At 38.6% G+C, this 23,529-nt stretch overlaps 2 protein-coding genes across 3 annotated transcripts in view; both read right to left on the bottom strand.

Moving 5' to 3' along the window:
* The window catches only part of ddx41 (DEAD-box helicase 41), a 23,972-nt gene extending 21,071 nt beyond the window's left edge, over positions 1–2,901 (bottom strand). The window contains exons 1-7 of the mRNA XM_015376779.1: positions 2,718–2,901; positions 1,751–1,846; positions 781–931; positions 621–695; positions 478–538; positions 249–385; positions 89–159 (exon numbers count right to left, since the gene is read on the bottom strand). Of these exons, the coding sequence (XP_015232265.1) occupies positions 89–159; positions 249–385; positions 478–538; positions 621–695; positions 781–931; positions 1,751–1,846; positions 2,718–2,744 (618 nt within the window). The 5' untranslated portion in view covers positions 2,745–2,901. The remainder of the gene's footprint in view (positions 1–88; positions 160–248; positions 386–477; positions 539–620; positions 696–780; positions 932–1,750; positions 1,847–2,717) is intronic.
* Positions 2,902–4,452: 1,551 nt separating this feature from the next.
* Positions 4,453–22,984, bottom strand: fam193b (family with sequence similarity 193 member B). 2 transcript variants are annotated; one of them, XM_015377255.1, is made up of 10 exons: positions 22,701–22,984; positions 19,082–19,360; positions 18,089–18,290; positions 14,718–14,927; positions 10,781–11,192; positions 10,508–10,691; positions 10,194–10,427; positions 7,820–8,876; positions 7,657–7,732; positions 4,453–4,573 (listed from the first exon to the last, which is right to left on the bottom strand). In XM_015377255.1, the coding sequence occupies exons 1-10, from the start codon at positions 22,860–22,862 to the stop codon at positions 4,477–4,479; spliced, it is 2,913 nt and encodes a 970-aa protein (XP_015232741.1). In that variant the 5' UTR covers positions 22,863–22,984; the 3' UTR covers positions 4,453–4,476. The 2 variants fall into 2 exon arrangements, with proteins under 2 accessions (XP_015232741.1, XP_015232749.1); XM_015377263.1 differs by having other exon boundaries at positions 18,104–18,290.
* Positions 22,985–23,529: the final 545 nt, after the last annotated feature.

Here is a 23,529-nt window from a genome sequence, read left to right as displayed (position 1 = left end):
GGCTGCACACAAACACGGTCAGTCCATCAAATGCATTAAATTCAAACAGAGATCACATTTAGTCTACCTCCATGCAGAGCACTTACACTGTGGGGATTCCTTGAATCTGAATTGGGGTTGGATGGATAATCCCCTTCTTTTTTAAACCTTTGAGAATTGCTTTTTATGGAAGAAAAAAACAAAGCAGAAATAATAAATAGGAGAGATATAAAACCACTGAGGGGATTTTTTTATGTGCGAGGTGTCACCTGGAGGAAACTTCATCTCCCTGAAGCTTTTGATCGGGGGAGGGATGCCTTCTCCATCCACTAGGATGTGGAATTTCTTTCTGGCGCGTTCGTGTCTTGTCTCTGGCATATTTAGGATGTATCGCGGTGCCTTCCAGCTACAAAATAATATCCATCAGATTGAACGAAACCTAGCAAATTAAAGAAAACTTATAAAGAGGAAAAGCTTCCAAACAGACAGGCGGCTCACCTTGTTTTAATTGGGTCATCATATATGATACCTTTGGCCATTTCCTTTACAGACATCAGGGCTAACAGAAGGGAGTTCAATTTTGCATGATTAGTTTTAACAAAAAAGTTTGAATTCTAAGGATCTTGGAAATGTTTTCGTACCTCTGCCCTCAGCCACACTTTCCAGGATCTTCTCTTCCTCTTTCAGCTGTTTCTCTTTGGCAGACTCCTTACGAGCTGTGCGCACAAACAAGTAATAGCTAATTACAATCCTGTACAGCCAAGGTAGAAACGAAGATACAAGTGAAGATCTACTCTGCACCTTCTGCTTTCTCTTTGAGATGTTGATGTTGGTCGAGGAGACTAATATTGGAGCGTGGACCAAGGCCTTCCTCCTCATCCCGTTGTTCCTCTCCGCTATCCTTCTGCTCCTCATCCACAGCCTTCCCACGCAGACGTAACATCTTCTGGAGCTATAAACATTCAAAAAACAAATACTGGTAATTACAAGTTTGTTTTTCCATAAGTGAATTGGTATAAGAAAACAAAAACAAAGGAACATTTAGATTTAATAGTGGGACAAAGGCTACGTTCACACTGCAGGCCTTAATGCTCAATTCCGACTTTTTTTGTGAAATTAGATTTTTTTGCGTTGCTGTTAACATTTCCAAATATATGTGACTTGCATGTGATCTCCTGTGTGAACTGCATTCATACAACCTAAGTGTCCTGCATGTGCAGTAGAGGACGCAATGATGTCACAGGCCAGCGTGCTCTGTGTTTACGGAAGTAAACATAGATGGTAGCACAGGAGCACATCTAGCGATCTTTCCCAACCTTAAAAACTCGATCTTTCCAAGATGGTTAAACAAAATACTACTCTCCACATTATTGTCCACCATCGTTGTTTTTTTTTTTTTTTCTTGCCAATTCTGCGTAGCAAGAAGCAGAAGAGTGACCAGTGTCAGGTATTAATGACATTTAGGTCGGATGAATGCGACCTGGCTGTTCAGACACAGGTCGCATTTGAAAAGATCAGATTCACATCAGATTCAGGACCACAGAGCCAAGCGGCCTGGGTTCCATTTGAAAAAAATTAATCGGATCTGTGGTGTTCAGACTGTCATGAAAAAAGATCCAGGTCGCATGTGGGCTAAATAATCGGATTTGGGTCACTTCAGGCTGCGGTGTGACCGTAGCCAAAAAGTCTTATAAAATGTGATTGAGTCACTTTGGAGAGGAACCTTAACCGGATTTCTGTTACCTTGGATTACTAGAGTAAGATATCTCACCATTTGTTGTTTCCGTATTTTGACTGGAACATATGGGACATAATCATCATCCTCTGATCCTTCTGAGCCTGACTTTCCTTCATCTTCATACGATCTCTGTGGAAAAACAAATATCAAAATCATCAAAACCCTGTTAAAGTGTATCTGCTTTCATGTAACAAAGAATTTATGGATAGGAGCTAAATGGTAACCCCCAAAAAAGCACTAAAGCACATTGTGATTTAACAATTATTTTTAGAAACTTGTCATGAGGAATTTGAGGATTATAAATACATTACTGAGTTAAAGAGTGAAATTTATCATGATAGTTTCACGGCTGAATACATGGTTTGTTTGGTGGATGATTTTTATGCCCACAATCAAATAAAAAAAATGAATTTTAAAATATTTACTTTAATACTTTATCCTTTAGCATGCTTTATCCACACCTAAAGCACGTTTAGTTTAAACCCAAAGCTTCCCCCATCCCTTTAAACTTTAAAGAGACACTTTATCGTTTTCATGACTTATAAACGGTGGTAGTTTCTACAGTGTTAATCATTTTATTAGCTTCTCCAAAATCAATGTTCACAACGTCAACAAGCAATGCAGTTTCTGTTCACTTTATTCTTATATTTATTAAAAAGTTGTCGCGTAATTTGTTTAGACTTAGCTGAAGTCATAACCGTTTTATTATTACCATTCATATAAAAGCATACTGGTTATTTTTAATCCTCTGAAACGTCAACATTGTGTAGTTAGCATGGGTTACCGATTCGCGAAGACCCATGCTAATTTTGCTTAAATATATACATTTAACCAAAAAACACACTTTAACATGTAATTTTTTATGTAAAATACAATTACATTACATTAAGGTGTTTATTTTAATGCGCACAAAAAGTACACTTAAAAGAAGTTAGTTAGCATGCTAATATTAGCTTCCAATGGCTAACTTCAAACGGTCGGCAGCGGGGATTTTACTTACCTTTAGCACCCGATTTTCGGTCTCCATTTTTATTTATTTTTACGTAATGTTACTATGTATGCTTTGTGGTTTGGCTACAAACCATACGTCAAGGAATAAATTCAATTATCGTAGAAATCCAGCATGTTTTCATAACACAGGAAGCTACTCGTGTACGGCACGCCGGGAGGGTCAAATCACTCGGAGTCGCATCTTCTGAAACTAGCGATGGACGAAACGACCGCTGTACGGAAACCGCTACGGGCCAAAAATAATTTAAAAAAGATAAAACAACACACCTGCGTTTGTCAAAACTGTATTGTTTTAATCTTTCCGGACGAAAGATTTTTTTTTCACAGTATCAAAAGTGAATTAAAAAAAGAAACAAGCCAACATACACTTGGCTGTTGTTGGTATAGTATAAATCTACATTCAAAACATTAAGATAATATTTTCTAGTTGGAGTATAACCTGGAAAGCGTCAGAGATGTTACATTAAAACATAATTTCAGGACAGATTTAAAAAGAAAAAAAAATCATCTTCATCAAAGCCATCAGGCAAATACATTGACACCGTGTAAAAACCTAAGGCTGTGTCCTAAAGGTCTCGTCTATTATTGTTTTCAAGAAAACACTTGGGAGGAGAGTTTCAAGTTAACAGTACAGGTCAGAGCAGTATGGTTGAAAAATGAAGCTCACACATATACACAAAAAAAACCCTCAGGAAGGTGAGAATAAAGGCAAAGGGGCAAAAAATATGAATTCATTACTGTATGTACAAGCATTTAAATTAACCGCAACACACAAGATCAGAGTGAAAACTGAACAGTGCGCTGCCAAGCAGGAGCTGAAATAGCAGTTTAGAGAGTAAGCACTTCATGGCAAAGGGGGTTTTCTTCAACATCAGAATGCATTGGACATCTCTGTAATTCTTCATAACGAGCACAGAAGGGGGACTGACACTAAAGCACATTTTCCCAGTACAAGACAGGAGCAAAGGATTCAGTTTCTTTTGTGTAGAACACACCATGCATAGGGATGGCATCTGCAGGGGTTAAGGTGAGAGAAATTACATTTACCATAAATCCCATAGACCAAATCTAAAAAACAAACAAAACAAAAAAAACAGAAGACATGAATATTGATATTAGTGTTTCTCTCAAATCTATTGGTTTAAAAACAAACATGCTATGTTGTTTTTTTTTCTTTCAATTTCATAACAAGAGGGTCAAGTTGGAAGGAAGATTGTTGCAACTGTTGTAGCTATCTCACTAGTTGGTGATGTCTTATCTTTAAATATTCATACATAATATATGGTGATCCATTATGACAGCTGTAAATTGCTAGCATACTGGGTTAAACTGTAGGAGTGCAGGTTGTGATGAATGAGGACGAAAGATTCAGTTTGACTTGATTGGGATTCAGTTTAACAACTTTAACATTTCTCAGATTTGTGATAAAAACCATTTATTTCATTTGTTTACATACTACATACGTAAGCACATGGATGCAGTTGAATCAACACTTTTCTCCATTTCTGTAGGACTCATTCAATTCATGTCGCAATATTAATAAAAAAAGGGTAGAGTTGGCCTTGAGAACGCTAACTGGGTTCACGTTTCAGTCTTTTTAGTGAAGATATAGAAACCAGGGTCCCTTGGCTTTGTCAGAAGAAGAAAACTGGGAATGAGAGAAGGCCTCAGGCCAAACGGGGCTCTGCTGAAAGAGTTTGATGTGAGGATTTTCCTTTTTTTTCCTCCCCCTCCGTCTCTCATCCGAGTTATTGAGCTGCATTGGAAGGAACTTTTTTGAGGCTGAAGTTTGACCAGTTCACTGCTACTTTCTGACGGGTTTGCTTTGCAGAATCAAGACAGAACCTGTGGGAAGCAAAGGGGAAAAAACAGGATGAGTAGAGCACATCAAATTTAACACCACCAATTAGATATGCATAGAGATGTCAGCAGATGTTCAGCATTATATGCCTCAATTGGTAACTAGGAACTCCAAAACATCATCTTTTTCTCAGCTCACCAAGACCAGCGCTCATCTGTGCCAAAGTTGCTTCTGACGGAAGAGGACTGAGGTGTAACTTTTAGCAGAATCAGTGAGATGTTTAAAATTAAGCCAGAGGGGAGATGTAAGATGATGTTTTTAACATGCTGAGAAATTTAAGGTTCATTTATGCTGCAACAGTGTGATGGTGCGTTCACAACAAACGTATTTCAAGGTTTAAAAAGGCGTCCAACACCTAAACTTGGACATCAGGTCACAGAGGCTCGACATTCAACGTTCTTTATCTTGCAATCTAAAAAGTGGCATAGCTTTATTTGAAGTTATGAGCTGGAAAAATTATTTTAACATATTTTTAAGCAAGAAACCTCAAAACATCCTTAGTTTATCAGGATTATGATCCTACTAAAAGCTATCTGAAAATGGCCAGGATGTCTGGGTTTTTCTACTGCCGATAGTAGCAACAGAAAATTAATAAAAGGTGGGTTTTTTTTTACAACAGGCGGCAAAAAAAGCAACAACCAAGCAGCATTCACCACCAGCAGGTGGCAGCATTAGTTGATGTAGGTATTTATAAACTGTTTGGCTACAGTTCAGTAGAGAATGTTTCTCTATCTTGTAGATAATTAAATAAAATATCTTCTCCTGCTTTTTTAAATCCACTGGAGTTTTATCCCTTTATATATTTTTATATAAAGGGATCCCGGCTGTCTGACAGCTCCTGGATCAGCTTCTGATTGGTCGATTCTCCGCATCTAGCAGATGAAAGTTACGATTCAAACATCCATCGCTTTCGACGGTAGAAACACTGCAAGACTGGCTGCCCCTCCAGCTCTAATCGTGCCACGCTCCTACATCGCTTCTCCCTGACACGTAAACTTCCTTTAGTGTGAATACACCAGAGGCAGAGCGATACTTTAGACAGACAATAGGAGGTCTTGACAGAGTAAAATAAAGGTGTTTTATCCTTTTTGCGTTTAACAATTGCCCTTTACGTACCACAAAGGATTAGGAAAAATAGGAAGCTTTTAATCACCACAGAATTCCGGGTTTACATTCCTTAAATAATTGGGCTTCTTTTCTTTGCAATAGTAACTGCTTTTTTTGGCAAGAAAATTTAATCGCATTAATTTTGGTTTATTAGAAATAAATCAAAATGGATAAATAAATTAGAAATAAAATAATTGATCTTTGTGTTTTATGAAAGTTAACTGGAGGCTGAGGTCCTATATACAGCCCATTGGTTTATTTTTCTATAATCTCTCTCTGCTCATCTCTCAGTATCCACCCCTCCTCTCACTGTCTCTAGCCAACCGGAGTCCGAGTCACATCATGTCCGCTGTAAAAATCATTGACGAGGGTGAGTGTCTCTAAGCAGATGCAGCAAACATCTGAAAAAAAATGCGGATGGAGTAAAAATTGAGTCAAAAACTGCAAAGTGATCCGAGGCAGAGATGGCTATGAGGCGACAAACTGCTGAGGAGGAGAAGGATGTCTGAATAAATCCTAACAGTCTGCTAAGAACTAGCTGAAGAAGATAGAATTAGCAGAATTAATTAAGTGATAAGATTTGTTTTTGTCTTGCAAATAACCACAACAGCAGCACCGGTAAGGAGAAGGAACTAATTCTGACATAATAGAGATGATATGTCAGCATTAGGTCTAATCTAATATAACAGAGAAATGTTTTATGTAGGAAAAGAAGAGCTATAGGGTGGGGGACGCCATTATTGGACTTGATGTGTTGACCAGAGGTACAGGAGCCAACACTTATTAAGCTTAGCTCTAAAGATAGTTTTACTCAAGTTAAAGTAAAGTAAAACTTGTCATTCACAAAAACAGTTAAGAATAATAAATGGTTTGGTAAAAAGGAGGCTCAACTTGACCTTCATGGGGATTAAATGTTTAAACATGCTTAAAATGAAATAATAAGATAGAAAAACTTAAGATGCTTTTCCATCAAAAGGTGATTAATTAATTACAGACCCTATACTTAATTGTATTAAAAATGTTAATTGGATCCCACCACTTTTTTAGTGTGACAGGCTGTTAGAATGAAATACATTGGTGAGAAACCCTGATGAAGTTGTTTATATCTTCCATGTAAAAATATCAGTAGAAAGGCTACAAATATGACAACTAGGAAAAAAAAAAATCAGTATCAGCAGGTTGATCTAATGATTACTGCTCTGGTTTAAACCTCAACTTTTTTTAAATACAGCTGTATTGTAGGACATGAAATGATGGTCATTATAGATAAATTGAAAAAAAAAATCAAAATAATAATGTGGTTACAAAAAAAACAAAGAAAAAAATCTTAAATTTCTAATTTAATGTTGAATCTTTACAGGACAAAACCCAAACTATAAAGTCATTAAATTGAAAAAAAACAAAAACAAAACAAAAACAAACAAAAAAACATTTTAGTTAGACTTACAGGAACATATTTGTAGTATTTATAAAACCAGAGTTATCTGTGGCGTTTGTGACAAAAACAGCAAAAGACCTCTTAGATTAAAGAGGTAAATTGATGAGAAGCAGATATGGGTGAATGTTTATTTTTTTATAAAGGAAAGCCCAAAGACCCGGGCTCACCGCCGTATCAGGACATCTCAAAGGTGCTGACTCACCATTAGTCAATGCTGCATTTGGACCTTTAGCATCGCCTAAACATCTCTAAATTGAGTTTATAATGTCTGACAATTTATTCTGTTGATTTTCGAGGTTTTTGTCCTACAAGTGTCTGAATTTCTTAGCTGCAATAACCTAAATGTATGCATTCCATTACAAAAATAGTCAATTATTTTTGCAATGTGACAAAAGACTGACAAAAGAGGATATTCAGGTTATTTTCTTTGTAAACTGTGAAATTATTCAGAATTTTCTTCTCGTCATTTCTTCTCTACCGTTTTACAGTAGAGCTAATTGTCAGTGGTAGCACTGTGTTTACCTTTTAAAGTATTCCACCTCCCGATCAATCTCATCCATCTCTGTTGGATCCACATCTTTAGGGAGAAACACATCATCTGAAGAATCGACAAAGATGCAGAATTATACGCGATGAATGGAAACTCAAACTAATGAAGTAAAGGCAAAGTTTTGTGATCCCGTACCAATAGTGCTGCTGGATTTTTCTCCCTTATTCTTGCTCTTCTTATTTTTCCCCTTGGATTGCTGCTGCTGAGGCCCATTCAGAGGAACTGTGCTGTGAGCTTTGCTCTCCGCTTCCTGCTCAGACCGACCGGCTCGGCTCTCCGTGTCAGTTTTCCCCTTTTGAGCACCCAGGAGCCCGTTTGCTCCATTTGATACATGTTTGGCCGATCTGCCTTCTTCGGCTTTCTTAGGTCCGTTCCGCTGGCTGTCTGGCTGCTGAGGCTGTTTGCTCCCAGATTTCGAGCTGTGAGACGCCGTTTCTTTAGACTCGTTGGTTTTCTGTGCTTCACTCCCAGCAGCAGCTTTGGTCGGTTTGTTAGAACTCTGCTCCAATATGGACTGCTCCTGTTTTAGCTGCTTTTTATTCTTCTTCGACTTTGCGCCTCCGTTCCCAGCAGTCGTGTTCTTCGTGTCGGTGGCGTCCTCCTTTGATTTTGCCGTTGCGTGGGGTGGCACCTGCGGCAAACTGTCACACCCAGCGGAAGTGCATTTTTCAGGGGAGCGGCTCCTCGCCAGTTTTGATGGACCGCTTGTAGTGTTCAACCTCTGAGTGTCCTTTGTAGCAGCGCTGACCCCAGCCGGAGCGTTGGCGGCAGCGTTGGCAGACGAGGGGCTATTTGGGTCATCCCATCCATTAACGAGGTCCAGGTGGCTCTTAAAGCTTCCCAGCGAAAGAGGAGAAAGGTCCAGATCTATCTGCTGTAAGTCGGAGGAGCCGTTGAGATGGGAAAGTAAGTGGTTTCCCTCCAATGTGGCGGCCTTCTTAGGAAAGTCGTTGACGTCCAGGTTGAGGTCGTACATGCTGAAGGAGGCTCGGATTGAGTCTTTGATGGTGTTCTTGATCTCTTCTAGACGACTTGTGAGAAAGCTGTTGACTCGCTCCAGCTCCAGCTGAGGCCAGTCGAGCAGCCGACTGGCTTCAGGCTCATCAGGAATCGGCTCGTCTGCGGGCTCCTCAGGCGGACTGGACTGGGGTTCACTGCCGGCAGCACCCAGGTTCACCTGCTGAGCTTTTTCCTGCAGCAAAAAGGTGACAGACCAAGGAGAAAAAAATAATCAGTACAAAGTCAACAATTCAGAGCAGAGGAGCAAAGCCACACCAATAGGGATTGGATTAATTGATTATTGAAATAACAGTCAACTAATTTAGTAATTGAATAATCATTAACTGGAGGATAGACTCTAAAATATGCTTTTAGCCGTCAGACCGACCCCCTTAGAGGAATAATTATAACAAAATTGTAAAAAAAAATACATAGTTTTTGTTTGTCAATATGCTTTATCAGAACTCCTCAGGGGGGAAAAGTTTTAGTTTCACCTGGTTTTATTTTTGTAAAAAATTGTTTTTTTTAGGAACCTGTGGATATCCAAATATCAATAAATCAATTTAAAAAAAAAATCAAAAGACTTAGACTTAGATAAACATCTACTGACACCAGCAGATGTTTATCTATTTACAGAAAGTAAAGTTTTAGAGCTGTGTAAACAAATAAAATAAGATTAAAAATTCTACCTGAAATGTGTGACTCTGCAGGGGTAATGCAACATCAGTTCTTCATTTTTAGCCCCACCCCCTAATGGCAGGCATCATTAGAAACTAGAGGCTCAGACCTTTCCAAGGAGGAGTCGGAGGTAATTGTGCGACCATTTAAGGTGATGTAACCGGCATGCATTTTATAAGCTTGCAGTTATTCTAATTTTCTACTCAGTTTGGTTATTATTGTGTGTTCAAGGGTAAATTTCAATGAAACAACGGCTAAATCTTAGGAGCAAAAGCTTTGCCATATGCAGAAGTTCTCCAATAATATAAATCAGCATATTAGTTGGGCCAGTTTTCGTTTTGATTGGAAAAAATGCATTTTTTTTTGCATAATTTGGCCATTTTTGGCACTGTGCGAAAATCACATTTCTGCGTAGCACACTGCCCACTAAAACCTTTGTGGAACAAACATGCTTCTATTTATTTAGTCCAAATTAGCTTGAGTTATAGTCAACATGTGAATCTATAATGTCTGGGGTTCATCCAGAGTTGGCGAGGCTAAATTTTTCATTTTTTCTTTATTTAATCGCCTATAAATCAGACATGGTGGCATTTAAAATAGTGGTTCCACATAAAAGATATTCATCAGTGCGTTTCTGTCATACAAATACAAACGATTGTATTTCCAGTTTATAGTTTGGGAGCTGTACTTGCTTTAATTCACAAATGTAATTTCAGCCGGAATTTGCTCCTAAGACCCTCAGGGCTTATGGGGTTAATTGATTTGCAAAATAATTGTTAGATGCAGCCCTACCCATCGCTTCAGGAGAACATTTTTACAAAGCTCAGCATACCTTCTTCTTTTGTTTGTGTCGAGCCCTTTTAGCAGCCTTGGCACTGTTGACAGGTTTGGGCTCTGAACTGTTTATAAAGTCCAGCAGCTCGTCCACGTCCCTGTTGTCGATGGCGCCCACTGCCGTCAGTTCTGCGTCCTGACGCTGAGGCAGCTCCTCTTTACGCCTGGTCAAACGTGAGCGAAGCTTCTCCCGGATCTCAGCGTAGTTTCGGCTGGTTGGTGCAGCTGGAGGCTAGAAGATAAAGGATGAGTTAATATTCAGCATAACTCTGGCTGAGTGTGGAGGGCTTCTATGTGTAAAGAAGGAAGTACCGCGTTGTGTCCAAAGAACTCGCAGTAGCAGCAGTCACAGTACTTCCCGTCCTTTTGATTGGTTGATGAGGAGGCGCAGGAGCTCCTCTCAGAGCTGCTGTCTTCATCCTCGCCTTCTTCCAGCTCAGACGAAAGGTGACACAGCACCCCATTCGTCACTTTGTGCCCCTTACATGCCTGATCCCTGCAAAAAAAAAAAAAAGACAAACCATCAGAAATGCATTTTAAATAAAAAACAGAAATGTTCTCATTTCCAATAAGGCTGGTTCTGACCTGCAGGCTCCACCGGGTAGATGGCCCACATTGGAAGGGGCCGCAGTTCCTGGGTTGTGTCCGTTACAAGAGTGGTTACAGCCCATTAGAGACGTTCCCAGTTTGCTGTGTTGTGTGTTCACTGCGGGAATGTGGGAGTTTTTGCATGAACTGGGCTTATGAACCGACGTTGGGCTGTCTGGACTCGGGGAGCTGAGTTTGGCTGTGGGGCTGTGGAGGTTTGGTACCAGCGGGGTGAAAGAACTGTGGGCTGCAGCGCCAGAGCCGCACGACGAGGTGACGTGGCCGTGCTGTCCGGAACTTGGCTTTGGGGGCAGGAGGGAGGAATGCTGGGAGGAAAGACCGGTGGGACTGTTGGGCGGTACCGACAAGTCTGCATGTTGATGGTGGTCATTGGGATGGAAGGCCTCCCCTGGAAGACAAAAAAAACAGGATGAGGAATGAGCTCCAGTTACAAACAGTGACGTTCAGAGCGGCCTTCTTAAAACATTCACCTTATTGGGAAAGATTTTTATTTAACGCTGTGGTACTGGATATTTCCTGGATTTCATATACTTACAATATGATCTCATAAAAGTCTAGATTAGGGCCGGGCGATATGGCAAAAATAAAATATCACGATTTTTTCATTATTTTATTGTGATCCCGATTTTATCACGATTTTTTTAGATACGACCAACATAACTTCAATTACATGCAAAGAAGAGAAAAATTAAATAAATGAACAAGTTTATTAAAATTAGAGAATCAAAGCAGTGCTAACAAACCTTTTTTTTTATTTCTATATTGTAAACAAACCAAAGAGTATCAAAATGCAATAACTCCGGAGTAAAACAATCACAAATTAGTTACATTTTTCAAGTAACTTCAGTCAAAATAAATAAAAATTCTATTCAGTTTTATTACTTTAAAAATCAGTTAAGATAAGTTAAGATTTTAAACTAACGGACGAACGTCAAACCCTCGGACTATATTCTTGCGGTGAAGGTTTTTTTTGGGTAGAAATACACAGAACTGCAGTTCTGTGGATCCTGATAAAACGGTCTCTTAATAATGACAGATCGTCAGAGGTGTAGATCGCAACGCGGTCTTAAATCATCATATCGCCCACCCCTTGTCTAGATTATACATTGGATCACAATCATTATTACTAGTTAACCAGAAACCCACCATGGTAAATTGCCTGTACTTATATATTTACACTACATTCACCTATTCATCCACACACTCATGGTGGCACGCTACATTGTAGCCACAGATGCCCTGGGGCTCACTGACAGAAGCAAGGCTGCTGTACACAGGCGCCACTGGGCCCTCTGGCTTTAGCTAACATAAATTTGTTGAACGCTGCTATAACACTTTTATAAATATATTGCAAACCTACACAGTAATCCAGGTAACAGCAAACATGTTTTTTTTTTTACCAGCAATCTAATTTGACTGAATCAGATCGATTGAATCTAATTTTAGTTCAGTTTATTTATGTTTTGCCAATTCACAACACATGTAATATCAAGGCACTTTACAGATCATACAGTCAAACTGATGAAGTTTTCTATCTAAGGAAAACCAGTTGATTGCAGCAGCTCATTGACTGGAATGCAATCCCTCACACTAAGCATGCTTGTAGCGACAGTGGAGAGGAAAAACTCCCTTTTAACAGGAAGAACTCCAACTCCCATGTCAGAGGATGAAGAGAGCACATCCAGCCAGTCAGTCAGAGAAACAGGACTACACTGGAAAAACAGGCCGATCTCCAACATCTATAAACAAAGGTGTTGATGGCAGCAGCACAGCTTTTGTTTCAAATGAAAGCTGATATTTTGAAAAGAAAGGAAACTGAAACTTAAGAATCTAATTGATTATTGAAGTTTGAATCAGTACCCGGCACAAACTGACTATAATTTCCTGTTAATTTAAAATTTTTAAAATAAGGGTTAGCTGAAGTAATTCAATTCTTTTGAATAATAAAATAGTTATGGATGCTTTACTAAGTTTAAACAAATATTACACGATATTTTGAACCCAATTAAAAGGATTCTTTGTAAAATTTGAAAGAATCTTCCACCAAGATTGGAGCTGATGAAATCATTGGACCAGTTTTAAATTTCTACAACAAGTTCTTATCTGTAGTTTCTGATCTTTTTCCACCAATAAACACACCGTAATAAGACCTAAAGCCCCTGTCACACCTTGATGATTTATACAGTGTATGCCTGACGTACGGAAAATCAAGCAAAAATGCTGGCATACATTGGATAAGTTATGGGTACGTTTTGTGTAAGTTATGAGCACGCTAAAGAAAGCTGACACACATTGAAACACGGCGAGTACATTATGCCAGCCTATTGCATACATGTGGCATAAGTTATAGTTAAGTTTTCTGATTGTTGACATACGTTAATTGTGGTGTCTCGCTTATCCAAAACCTTTGAGTAACTTGTGCACAACTGATGTGTAACTTATCAAGAACTTATCTCGAACATATCTGACATGTTCCAGACGAGCGCTGAATGTGTTTTTCTAACTTACAGCTACTGTATAATGGCGTATTGGCAGTGTTGTGGTATAAAAGGGGTTCACAGGAGGAAACTTTCAGTTCTCCTCTATACTGCATCCCCAGTGAGCGAGAAGGTGAGTGTGATGGATTGTCCCTGTGTTCACGGCCACGACCAACAAACTTCCTAGCAGACATGACGCTCAATCTGCTGTGACTGCAAACCCTCTTTCTTTCTTCTTCTTATTATATATTCCTTTTTTGGGGGCGGGTGGTAAACAGACGCTAGGTTGATGCTGCAATCAAAGAAATCTTTTTATGCAAACTGGGCGCATCGCTGCCCAGCAGCTTTATCTGATGCTTCATAATGCCCACAAAATGTTGCTTGGGTGTCATTTCCTGGGCGTTACTCTACCGTGTGTTATGCATAAGTTAAGTTATTGTTGGACCTAGGCTCTGGACTTGTTTTGAATACTCTATGCATACGCCCAAAATTGAAAAAACGTACACAGAACTTTCAGCGTATGCCGCGTTTTAGAAGATTCTGGGACGTCTGGCATATGCTGGCTAAATCTGCAAGGTGTGACAGGGCCCTAACAAGGTCCTGCTAATACCAAAACTCTTGAAATTTATAGTATGGTGAATTTCCCCTAAGGATGTCACAACCAGGAATCAGACAGCTCAATATTTCACTGTCTATAAATACTCTAAAACTAACAATTTTGCTAACTAGTTGATTATTTTTTGATTGATAATCGGATAATAAAAGGTTTAAAGAGTATTTTATAGAGAATTTAAATCGGGTGACATTAAAACCCGAGCTGTTTTTACAATTTTGGTATAACTATTTCTCTGAATTGTTTGCTCTTTATGCTAATGGCATATTTTAGAGTCCCTATATTCCAGTTAGCAATAAGTTGATTACTAAATTAGTTGAAGATCTCAATCTCAATAATTGATTCCTCCAATTTATTGTTTCAGCGCCAATCTTAATGCCTTTACTGCGATGTTGGTCACTTTTATCCTTTTTGTAAGTTCCCTTCTCTATCATGGAACACGCTGCATTAAAAAAATATTTTGGAAATGCCAGCTTGGGTAAGGATCAATCTACTCTAAGGGAAATATTTTTAGCAATAATTGTTAATAGTTCTGTTTTATTGATAGTTTTATTAAATAATAGTGAGGTCTGCTCAGTGGTACAGTGGGTGGCACTGCCCTCTTGCAGCAAGAAGGTTCTGGGATAAGCGTGTTAGAAAATGGATGGATGGAGTTTTGTTTTAAAATCTTAGTGCATCCGGTGCTGTGTAACTATGACTGCTCTGTCACAACCAGACACATAAAACTTTAATCAGGAAGTTGGAATCGCGTAAAACAAAAGGATCGGCTGAGCTTAATGTGATGTTTTTCCTAAAACAGTTAATGGAACAATTAACCAAATACCTGGTGGCGTTGGCCGACGGCACATGGTCTTGAAGTGCTTGGGAGTGGTCTTACAGAGGTCTGCTGAGGTAGACTGGGCGTTCCCAGCAGAGGACCCACTGGAGTTCTGGGATGACGGGTGACTGTATGGACACACTTTGGGACTTGATGCTTTTGCAGATTTTCCAGGTGCTTCGTGAAGTCCCCGTTTCTCGTGACAAGCAGTTAGCCCTGCAGAGAGAAACACGTTTCACTCGTGCGCTCGCCATAGTTCACACTAATAGATGCAAACGCAGGAATAAGCTTCTGAGCCATCGCTGTCATCTAATAATCTGCATCAAAAAGAGGATGGAGGTTAAACTACCCAACAGTAAACAATTATTATTGCTGCTATTAGAACTATTTTTGAATCTATAATTTAATCCATACAAGCAAATCTAATGAGTTATAAAAATGTAAGACTTTTAACACACTGACCACACCAATGTCTTTAAAGGCCGTCATGATTTGTTCTTCGTATTTCTGTAATAAATGCTCTGCACCTTTTAAAACAATGCATTTCCTTTAATTGGCTTTTCATTCTGAATCATCATTTCCAGAGCAGAGCTACAAGTAGGCTGGTGTTTCGCAATAAAGCTTGGAAACAAAACAAAAAGAAAGTTGTAATTGCTTTAAGTGAGGCTTCACCCTATGTACACGCCTGATGCAAAGAAACACGTTTTACTTTCACTTCTCCAGGTTGTCATGTTTTCAAATAGATAAGAAAACTCATGGTACACCTGAATGATTTCAGTCTGATTAGAAACAGACTATAAAATCATTTGGTAGGTTATAAGAAATGTATATTTATTCCATTATAAAATGTCATACTTTTAGTAGAGCCACTGTCGCAGTGTTTTGGCCACTGATCCAATTTGGGATTTTCTTTCTGTAACCAAAGCTGACAGGTGATGAAACGGCACCATTCACCTTCAATGTTCCAATATTTTTTCACAATAAATAAGCGTTCACAAATTTTGAAACTATATAAACGTGTTTTTAATGCACATGAGCTTGTGTGTTCCAATGCAGGTTTAAAGTTTAAAGCACTGAGGTGGAGGATTCTCAGAGCTTTTTGGAGTACAACCTGTCTGATGTTTCTAAAAGCTTTAAGGATATTTACCATTCACTATGAAACCACCTATAGGTTTTACTCTGATGAATCATTAATCAATACCCACAAACCTGATGCTTCAATTTCTCAAGTCTACATTAATCATCCAAAACAAAGTTTACGAGCTGATGTTTCATCTGGGACAAAAAGTTTAGGTATAAAGTTACAACTTTGCAGAACTACAAGCAGAAATCACAAATGTATAAGTACGTATCTAAAACCTCTGGTTAAGCTGGTGTATTCCTTGCCGGCTGTTGGTGGAGATGCACCTGAAAGTTCTTTGCAAACTGGCATTAAATGAGAGGAAGAAGACAAAAACGTGTCACACTTTGCACGCGTTCAACACAACAATAAAAGTAAAATGGAGGATTTTCCCAAATTTTTGAAAAACCCACCCTCTCCACTTTTTAACAAAAAATGCAAATGCCCAACCCTGTACCCTCTACTGAGAGGGAACGCCTATTGAACATGTGCGAGAGCGTGCACAAGCCTATTTCTCCTCGTGAACACTCTGTTTAAAAATTGCTAATTGCGTCGCTGATACAAGCTTACTTTCCAAAAGAAGATTTGAAAGTTTTCCACCATGTCAGACTCACCACCGCTAAGTGAAAATGGGGACGAGCACGTAGGACGGCCTTACGTAGACATATCACCAGAATGATTGACAATTAGGAGGACCAGTTATATGGATGATCCAACCGAAAAAAGGAAAAAAAAACATCCTCCAATATACCTTTAAGGCAAAGATATAACGTTCGACTGATGGTTCCGTTTTAGTCTTCTTCCTCTTCCCATTTAAACACAGCAGATGAAAAAAACTAAACTTGTATTTTTCTCAGATGAGAAAGAACTGATGTCAAACATGTGTATGGATTGACAACCTAAATATAAATAACTTTTTTTTTGCAGACATCTACGCATATGTTTTTTGACAGTAATCTCACCCCATACGCCATTCATCAATTGACTGTTAATGAAAATAATTTTGGAGAATCAACTCCATTGGGTTCAACAACTCAAAGGGACATCATTTCATCACTTGATGTTCTTAGATGTCTCCTAGCTCTCTGTGCGTTAAATGTTATATTTTCATTGTTGATTTTTTTTTTTTTTTTTACATAATTTTTTTCAGCTTGAATTTCATTGCCTTTTAAATTAAGGTCACCTTTCAAAGGGGATGGCTAAAATAAAAGGGGATTTTGTTGTTTTTAAAAGCATCTTTTTTAAAGAAACTTTAAATGACAAAAAAAAAAAAATTGTAATTAAAAACAGAATCAGTGATTAAAAACAGAAAAAAAAGAGATTGGATATCGTACGCACATCATCCAGGTCTAATGTATCATCAGGCCCTTGAAAACTAATTCAGATGTTTTCCTAAAAAAGGTGCTTAGCCACAGCTGATCCAGCATGCTGCTGCCTACGTCCTCACCAAAAGTAAGAAAAGTGAAGCACATCCCTACATATTAAAATATTTACTCTGACTCCCCTTATCTTAGGGAATGAACTTTAAAATACTTTGTCTAGTCTATAAATTACTGAATGGCTTAGCTTCAAAATGCATCACAGATTTGCTGTCAGAGGATCAACCTGCCAGACATCTCAGGTCTGCTGGATCAAATCTACTCTGCAAACCCAGAAACGAACATGAAGAAGAAGCTTTTAGTTCTCACGCTACAATGATCTGGAAGAAAGTTGCTTTAAATAAAGGTTGAAAACGTATTATAATAGAGAGAATGACAGAAAAAGGGTGTTCCTCTCTCCCTGGTATAGTTAGTTGATTTATATTCAACACAAAAAGGGCGAATTACGAGAATGTTTTGATATTTAAGTGAAATCATATAAACACTGTGGATTTTTCTTCCAAGAATACTCCATTTTGTTGCCTTAATGGGCTTGGGAGGGACTAAGAACTGTTGCATTCAGTAAACAATGAAAAAACAAAGATATTTTTCTGTATTTAATCTGCTGTTCAATAAGTTGGCCTCTTTTCATTCATCAGATGATCAGTCAAAAAACAACAGCCTAATTTAGAGTCACTCTGCGGGTAGCAATTAGGCATTAGGTTTAACTTCTTGGTCTAAACCTTAATTTTCCTTCTCTAGGAGGCAGCAGACCGGAAGTTTCCAGCCAACATTAACTCCATAATTTCCCACAAACAACATCACAGAGGAAAAAGTCTTTCATACGACGCTATAGCCTGGAGAAAGCTTCAGCTTTCGTCGACTGCTTTGGGCCTTACCTTGCGATGACAGACCTTGTTGTGAGTGCGAAGAAGTGGTGTGGTTGCAGTGCTCGCCTCCGTTGGAGTGGGCCGAGTTCCAGAGACCTGACAGTTTATGGGCCGACAGGAAGGAACTCGGGTCCCAGTCTACAGTACTTTGCTCCGGGTAACCGTTCCCACAGCTCTGGGACTTACAGGAGGAAGAGTGTGACAATGGTACCTGGTTTGAAAGAAAGAAACAAGACAAAACCCTAATTAGCTACATCTGGCCCTTTTTTTTTCCTCCATTCACTGGTCTGAATTGTGGCAGTATAAGAACCAAACAGGAGAGAAGGATGTTAATATGAAACTGTTTAGGAATTCCGTCAACGGTTTAATGGGTTAAACAAAACAGCAAAATACTTTCTTGTTTTTCTAATGTTTACACTTTTAGAAATTAAATTGGGTGCCACAGATCATGTTGAGTTCTGAACATATAATTTGATACATTTTTGAAACCATCACAAACTAAAGAGTAAAGAGTGATTCAACAACAGAGGGGAGAGTTTTGCATCCAGCAGAAAGCTAAGAAAGTATCTGACCATATTAATTCATTTATAAAAGTAAATAATGGAGATCTTTTAATTTTTAATTAAAAACAGATTTTAAATCATATACTGTCAGCTTAAACACTTGAGGACCAAAAAAGTGTCAGTTTTTGTTTTAATTCAAAGAAAAAGAACAAGAGAAAATCTGACTGTAGAGAAATTATTAACCTATTGATCGAGAATCAGAGCACATAAGGGGAAAAAAATAACTGCTAATGATTAATGTGACTGATTAAGTAGTGCATCCGCAGGTTGACTAAATAGGAAAAGGTTTTGCCATACCACAGAAACAAATTTTACCCTGCATCTAATAACATAAAAGAGTGACTTTGTAATATGAATAACCAAATCTGTTTTTCAAAATATTAAAGAACAGGAGGTGAGTAAAACCTCCTGTGACTCAAACTGGGGGTTTTAAATGTACCGATGAGGGCTGCTCCTGCGTGCTCCTTCTCTCCTCCTCCTCCACGCTCTTGCAGCAGCTCTGACAGATCCACAGAGGCACCTCTCCGAGCAGCGACTGGGAAAGCGAGGGAACAGCGTCGGCCAGCTTGCGCCCCGGTGCCTCCCGCAGTAAGGCCTGGGAGAGCGCAGGCACGGCGTCGGCCAACTTCGTCCCGTGGCCAGCAGGAAGTCCGTTGACAGAGCCCGCCCCCCAGTCCTTGAATTCTCGATGGCACAACAGGCAGCAGGTGTGCATAGGCTGTGAAGACACAGAGAAATAATGTGATTACAGCTGATTTAATGAACCGTGGAATTAAAACTTGGCTCCATAATAAACTTGAACCCAAACTAAATCCCAGTTTGGAACCTAGGTCTACATTTCTACTCCTTAGGCCCATAATACCACTATTTTCCATTTCCTGCCATTCTTTAATATGTCAAATTTTAATTTGAACAATCATTACATGTCTTAAATGTATGAAAAACCAATTTAGCTATTAAACATAAAAAGGAATACTAAAGGAACAAAAAAACGTCCTTTTAATTCCTCACACCATAGAGCACATTCTTTAACGTGGTTCATTTGTTAAACATTAACCCTATAGAGTTACACACTGGTAAATATTATTTGAAATCATACTGCCTAATATCACAAGTTCACCTTCAGGGGCTCTGCTGTGTGTAGGCCTCTATCATCTCAACTGGACAGCAGCTACACTACATTATATAAACAGAGAGAGCTGCTTGTAAGAAGCATTGTCTTTTTGTGTGTGCAAACAGTAGAACGAATATTTGCCAGCAAATGAATACCTTAATGATGACGATACGAGTGTTTTATGCACTTTTTGACAAATTAAACAAAGCGCTTTTATGAAGTATTAAAATGGTAATTCTAATGAAAATATATATACACATTTTACCTATTTAATAAGCTGAACCAGCATTTCAGAAGACCTGGGTTTCATAGCAGCCGATTTTGTTGCTACTATGAATATCTGTCCATTTCTTTTTCATCTTCTGCATTAAAAAAAAATCTAAAAGAAAATGTTCACTAAAACATATCTTACTGGTTCTTTGTGTAAATACAATAAAAACAGTCAGACCTGCTGATAAACATTTAATATTATCATTTAAAGGTGCAGATACAATAAACATTACGCTAGGAGTTGCTCTAGTAAACACAGCTTTCCGAGGTCATAATTCTGACTCCAGGGAGCTTTCAGGATGTCTTTACTTTAACACTCAGTAACATAGGAACAGATGTTTAGCTTAACTTTGTCAATAAACATTTTTTGAGGGCATTTTTGTCTTTCTTAGTATATGAGATTAGTTATTTTACACCGGGGATGCTCAAGTCCAGTCCTCAAGAGCTACTATCCTGCAACATTTTGATGCACACCATTTTTAAACACACCTGCATCAAATGAGTGGCTCATTACCATATGCATCTGCTGTGCTAAATGAGGGGAATGAGCCTTTCGATTCAGGTGTGTTAGAGAAGAGATGCATCTTTGGCTACGTTCACACTGCAGGCCTTGATGTTCAACTCAGTTTTGTTTTGTTTTTTATCCGATTTTTTTGTGTTGCCGTTCACATTTCCAAATATATGTGACTTGTATGTGATCTCCTGTGTGAACTGCTTTTATACAACGCAAGCGTCCCGCATGTGCAACAGAGGACGCAATGACATCACAGGCCAGTGTGCTCCGTGTTTACAGAAGTAAACATGGATGGTAGTGCTGGAACGCATCTAGCGATCTTTCCCAACCATAAAAACACAATCTTTTCAGGACAGTTAAACATAAATACTACTCTCCGCATCATCGTCCACCGTGGCTGTTGTTTTTTGCCGCTTCTTCATAACAAGACCCAGAATAGTGATCTTTGTCTGATATTAATGGCATTCAGGTCGGATGAATGCGACCTGGCCGTTCAGACACAGGTCGCATTTGAAAAGATCAGATTCGTACCGGATTCAGGACCACATAGCCAAGCTGCCTGGGTCGCATTAGAAAAAAATGGATCTGTGTTGTTCAGACTGCCATGAAAAAAAACGGATCCAGGTCACATATGGGCCAAAAAAAATCAGATTTTGGTCACCCCAGGCTGCAGTGTGAAGGTAGCCTCAAAGTTACAGGACGGTAACTCTTGAGGACTGGACTTTAGCATCCCCGTTTTACACTAATATAATCTGAACTGAAGCACCTACTGTAAATTATAGGACAGTTCTTCTTCAGATATAGATACAGATAATTTCACATACAATAACCCCCAACTTCTAGGTGCAAAACAGGCACTTAGGATCCAGAGCATTGTATCTCCCTCATTACGTTAACTGATTCACTAAAAGAAAAACAAGAAGGTAGGTTTTTCAACATCTTGATCAGACGCTTTTAAAATTCATGTCTAATTATTGGCTCTAATGGCCTGAATAATAATCATAATAAAATAAGGAGCAGTGATCTAATAACTCTATAGTCTTTCAACCGCCTACGAAATTCAGCAGCTGGAGAAACAAAAAGCTTATTAAAAATTTACACTTGAAACGTTAAAATATCCCATAAAATATTAAATAATATTACAGGTTTGTCATCTACAGTCAATTCCCAAGGATCGACTTGTTAAAGCTGTGTTAAACACCGAGTCACAACAATATGAAGCATCTATAGCTCTAAGTTCAATTTAGAGACATTTGTTTTGTTGTGCACATCCTTTAATTCAAGTTGTGTTAAATTAAGGTTTATTTAAAAGAAAATATAGAAAAACCTTCATGCTATAAAGATGTATATTTTTTATTTTCTAATCAGTGTAAAAAAAAAAAAAAGGAAATTGGTGTAATTTAATCAGATATTCTAGTTTTTAAACTTGTATTAAATTATGTAAGAAACTGACTCCCACTCAGCTGACAACCAGAGAATAAACATAATTTACATTATGTTATTAAAAAGAAAAACTATAATAGATCATAGTTTATAAATCGTTTTAAATACATGATGCAAATTGCCCCCTCTCATGATGAAAATGATATTTATGGATTAAAACTTTTAATATTAGTTAATACTACTTTCAAGAAACAATACAAATTGTTTAATTAAATCATTATTAGAAAAGCACGACTGGAAAAGACAAAACCTAAGAGATTTATCCTAATAATTTTAACCCGTTGTCTCCCGTAGCTGCTAAGCTGTTAGCCTGTGCTTGCAGAGCGCTCCTGTTCGCAGGGATGAAGCACGTTTGCAGCACACCGACTAGCCTAGAGGCTAACGCTAGCTGGGCGGATGAAGAGTTGTAAAGGCTGGAAATGGGACGACCTGTCCGGGGGCACGGTGTCACCTGTCCCGGCTAAAAGAGATGGGCTGCAAAGCCTACAGATTCGCCTCCCTAAATCCAGCTTATTTATCGAGCTGCACATCCAACCAGATCAAGCTACACATCTCCCGACAACTATCAAGTCTGAGCGAATGAATTTCATTTATCTAAATTGTATTTTGGTAATTACGTTAAATAAAACAAACAACGGTTATGTTTGGGTTAGCATGGCGAGAAGGAAATAGGAGCCGATTAGTCTGTGTAAACGGTTGGGTTTGGCTCTTAGCTACCTGGTTCGCCCTGCTGTTGGCCAGCCTTTCCAGCCCAGCATCTCCTCCGCCGCCACCACCAGCTGCATCGCCGGGAGAGACAGAGCTCTTCGGTACGGTCTGCTGTCCAGGCACAAGTTCCTTCTGGCCGACCCCTTGTTGCTTGCTTTTCTTTCTCGCCATTACGGTGGTGTTTACGGAACCCTTTGGTCAAGTTTGCACCAGTTTAAATGGCTTTTAAGAGCACACTTTCGTTTCTTCTCGGACCTCAAAATGTTCTCTATCTCCTCCAGTCAAGACAACAGTCAATATGGCGGAGGACTGGCACACTCGGGGGTTCAGAGGTTAAAGATACTACTGGCAAGGAGGCTTCACTTCCACACAGCGAACACACTTACAGCGATGCTCAGTCAATGAAGTCAACCATCCGCCATATTTAGTTGGGGCAAATTTTTATTTTTTTCCCTTTTTTTATTCACCCGTGTATTTGAAAGTAAAACTCATATTTCCATAATGTATTTATCAGCTTATATGGTTTAATTTTATCTTTTGATTTTCATATTTTTATTTTATTCATTCCAAATGTTCGCCAACTGTCACAGAAAAAGTATGTCGCCCTTTCCGTATGAAGGCCGAAATCAACTGTATTATTATTATTACTATTATTATATTTATTATCGTTATTATTATTATTATTATTAGTAGTAGTATTATTATTAATGGTACTATAGTTTGGAAATACAATTTTTTTTCTTTCTTTAAAAGATCAATTATTTATTTATTTTATTTTTTGTGCTTAAGTAGCCTTTTTTGTTTTTATTATTTTTGAAAGTGTACTACATATGTGAAA

The sequence above is a fragment of the Cyprinodon variegatus genome, unplaced genomic scaffold (genome assembly GCF_000732505.1).
Source record: "Cyprinodon variegatus isolate N-32 unplaced genomic scaffold, C_variegatus-1.0 Scaffold8, whole genome shotgun sequence".
In the NCBI taxonomy this organism is placed as follows: Eukaryota; Metazoa; Chordata; class Actinopteri; order Cyprinodontiformes; family Cyprinodontidae; genus Cyprinodon; species Cyprinodon variegatus.
This window is presented reverse-complemented; position numbering and strand designations above follow the sequence as displayed.

What these genes read in the sequence shown, in the direction of transcription:
- fam193b (XM_015377255.1), bottom strand. Translation starts at nt 22,862, where the DNA reads ATGGCGAGAAAGAAAAGCAAGCAACAAGGGGTCGGCCAGAAGGAACTT. An exon ending in CGCAGGAGCAGCCCTCATCG is followed by an intron (nt 18,291 to 19,081) that starts GTACATTTAAAA and finishes CTTTCAAACCAG; the next exon opens with GTACCATTGTCACACTCTTC. An exon ending in AGTTCTTTGGACACAACGCG is followed by an intron (nt 10,428 to 10,507) that starts GTACTTCCTTCT and finishes TTTATCTTCTAG; the next exon opens with CCTCCAGCTGCACCAACCAG.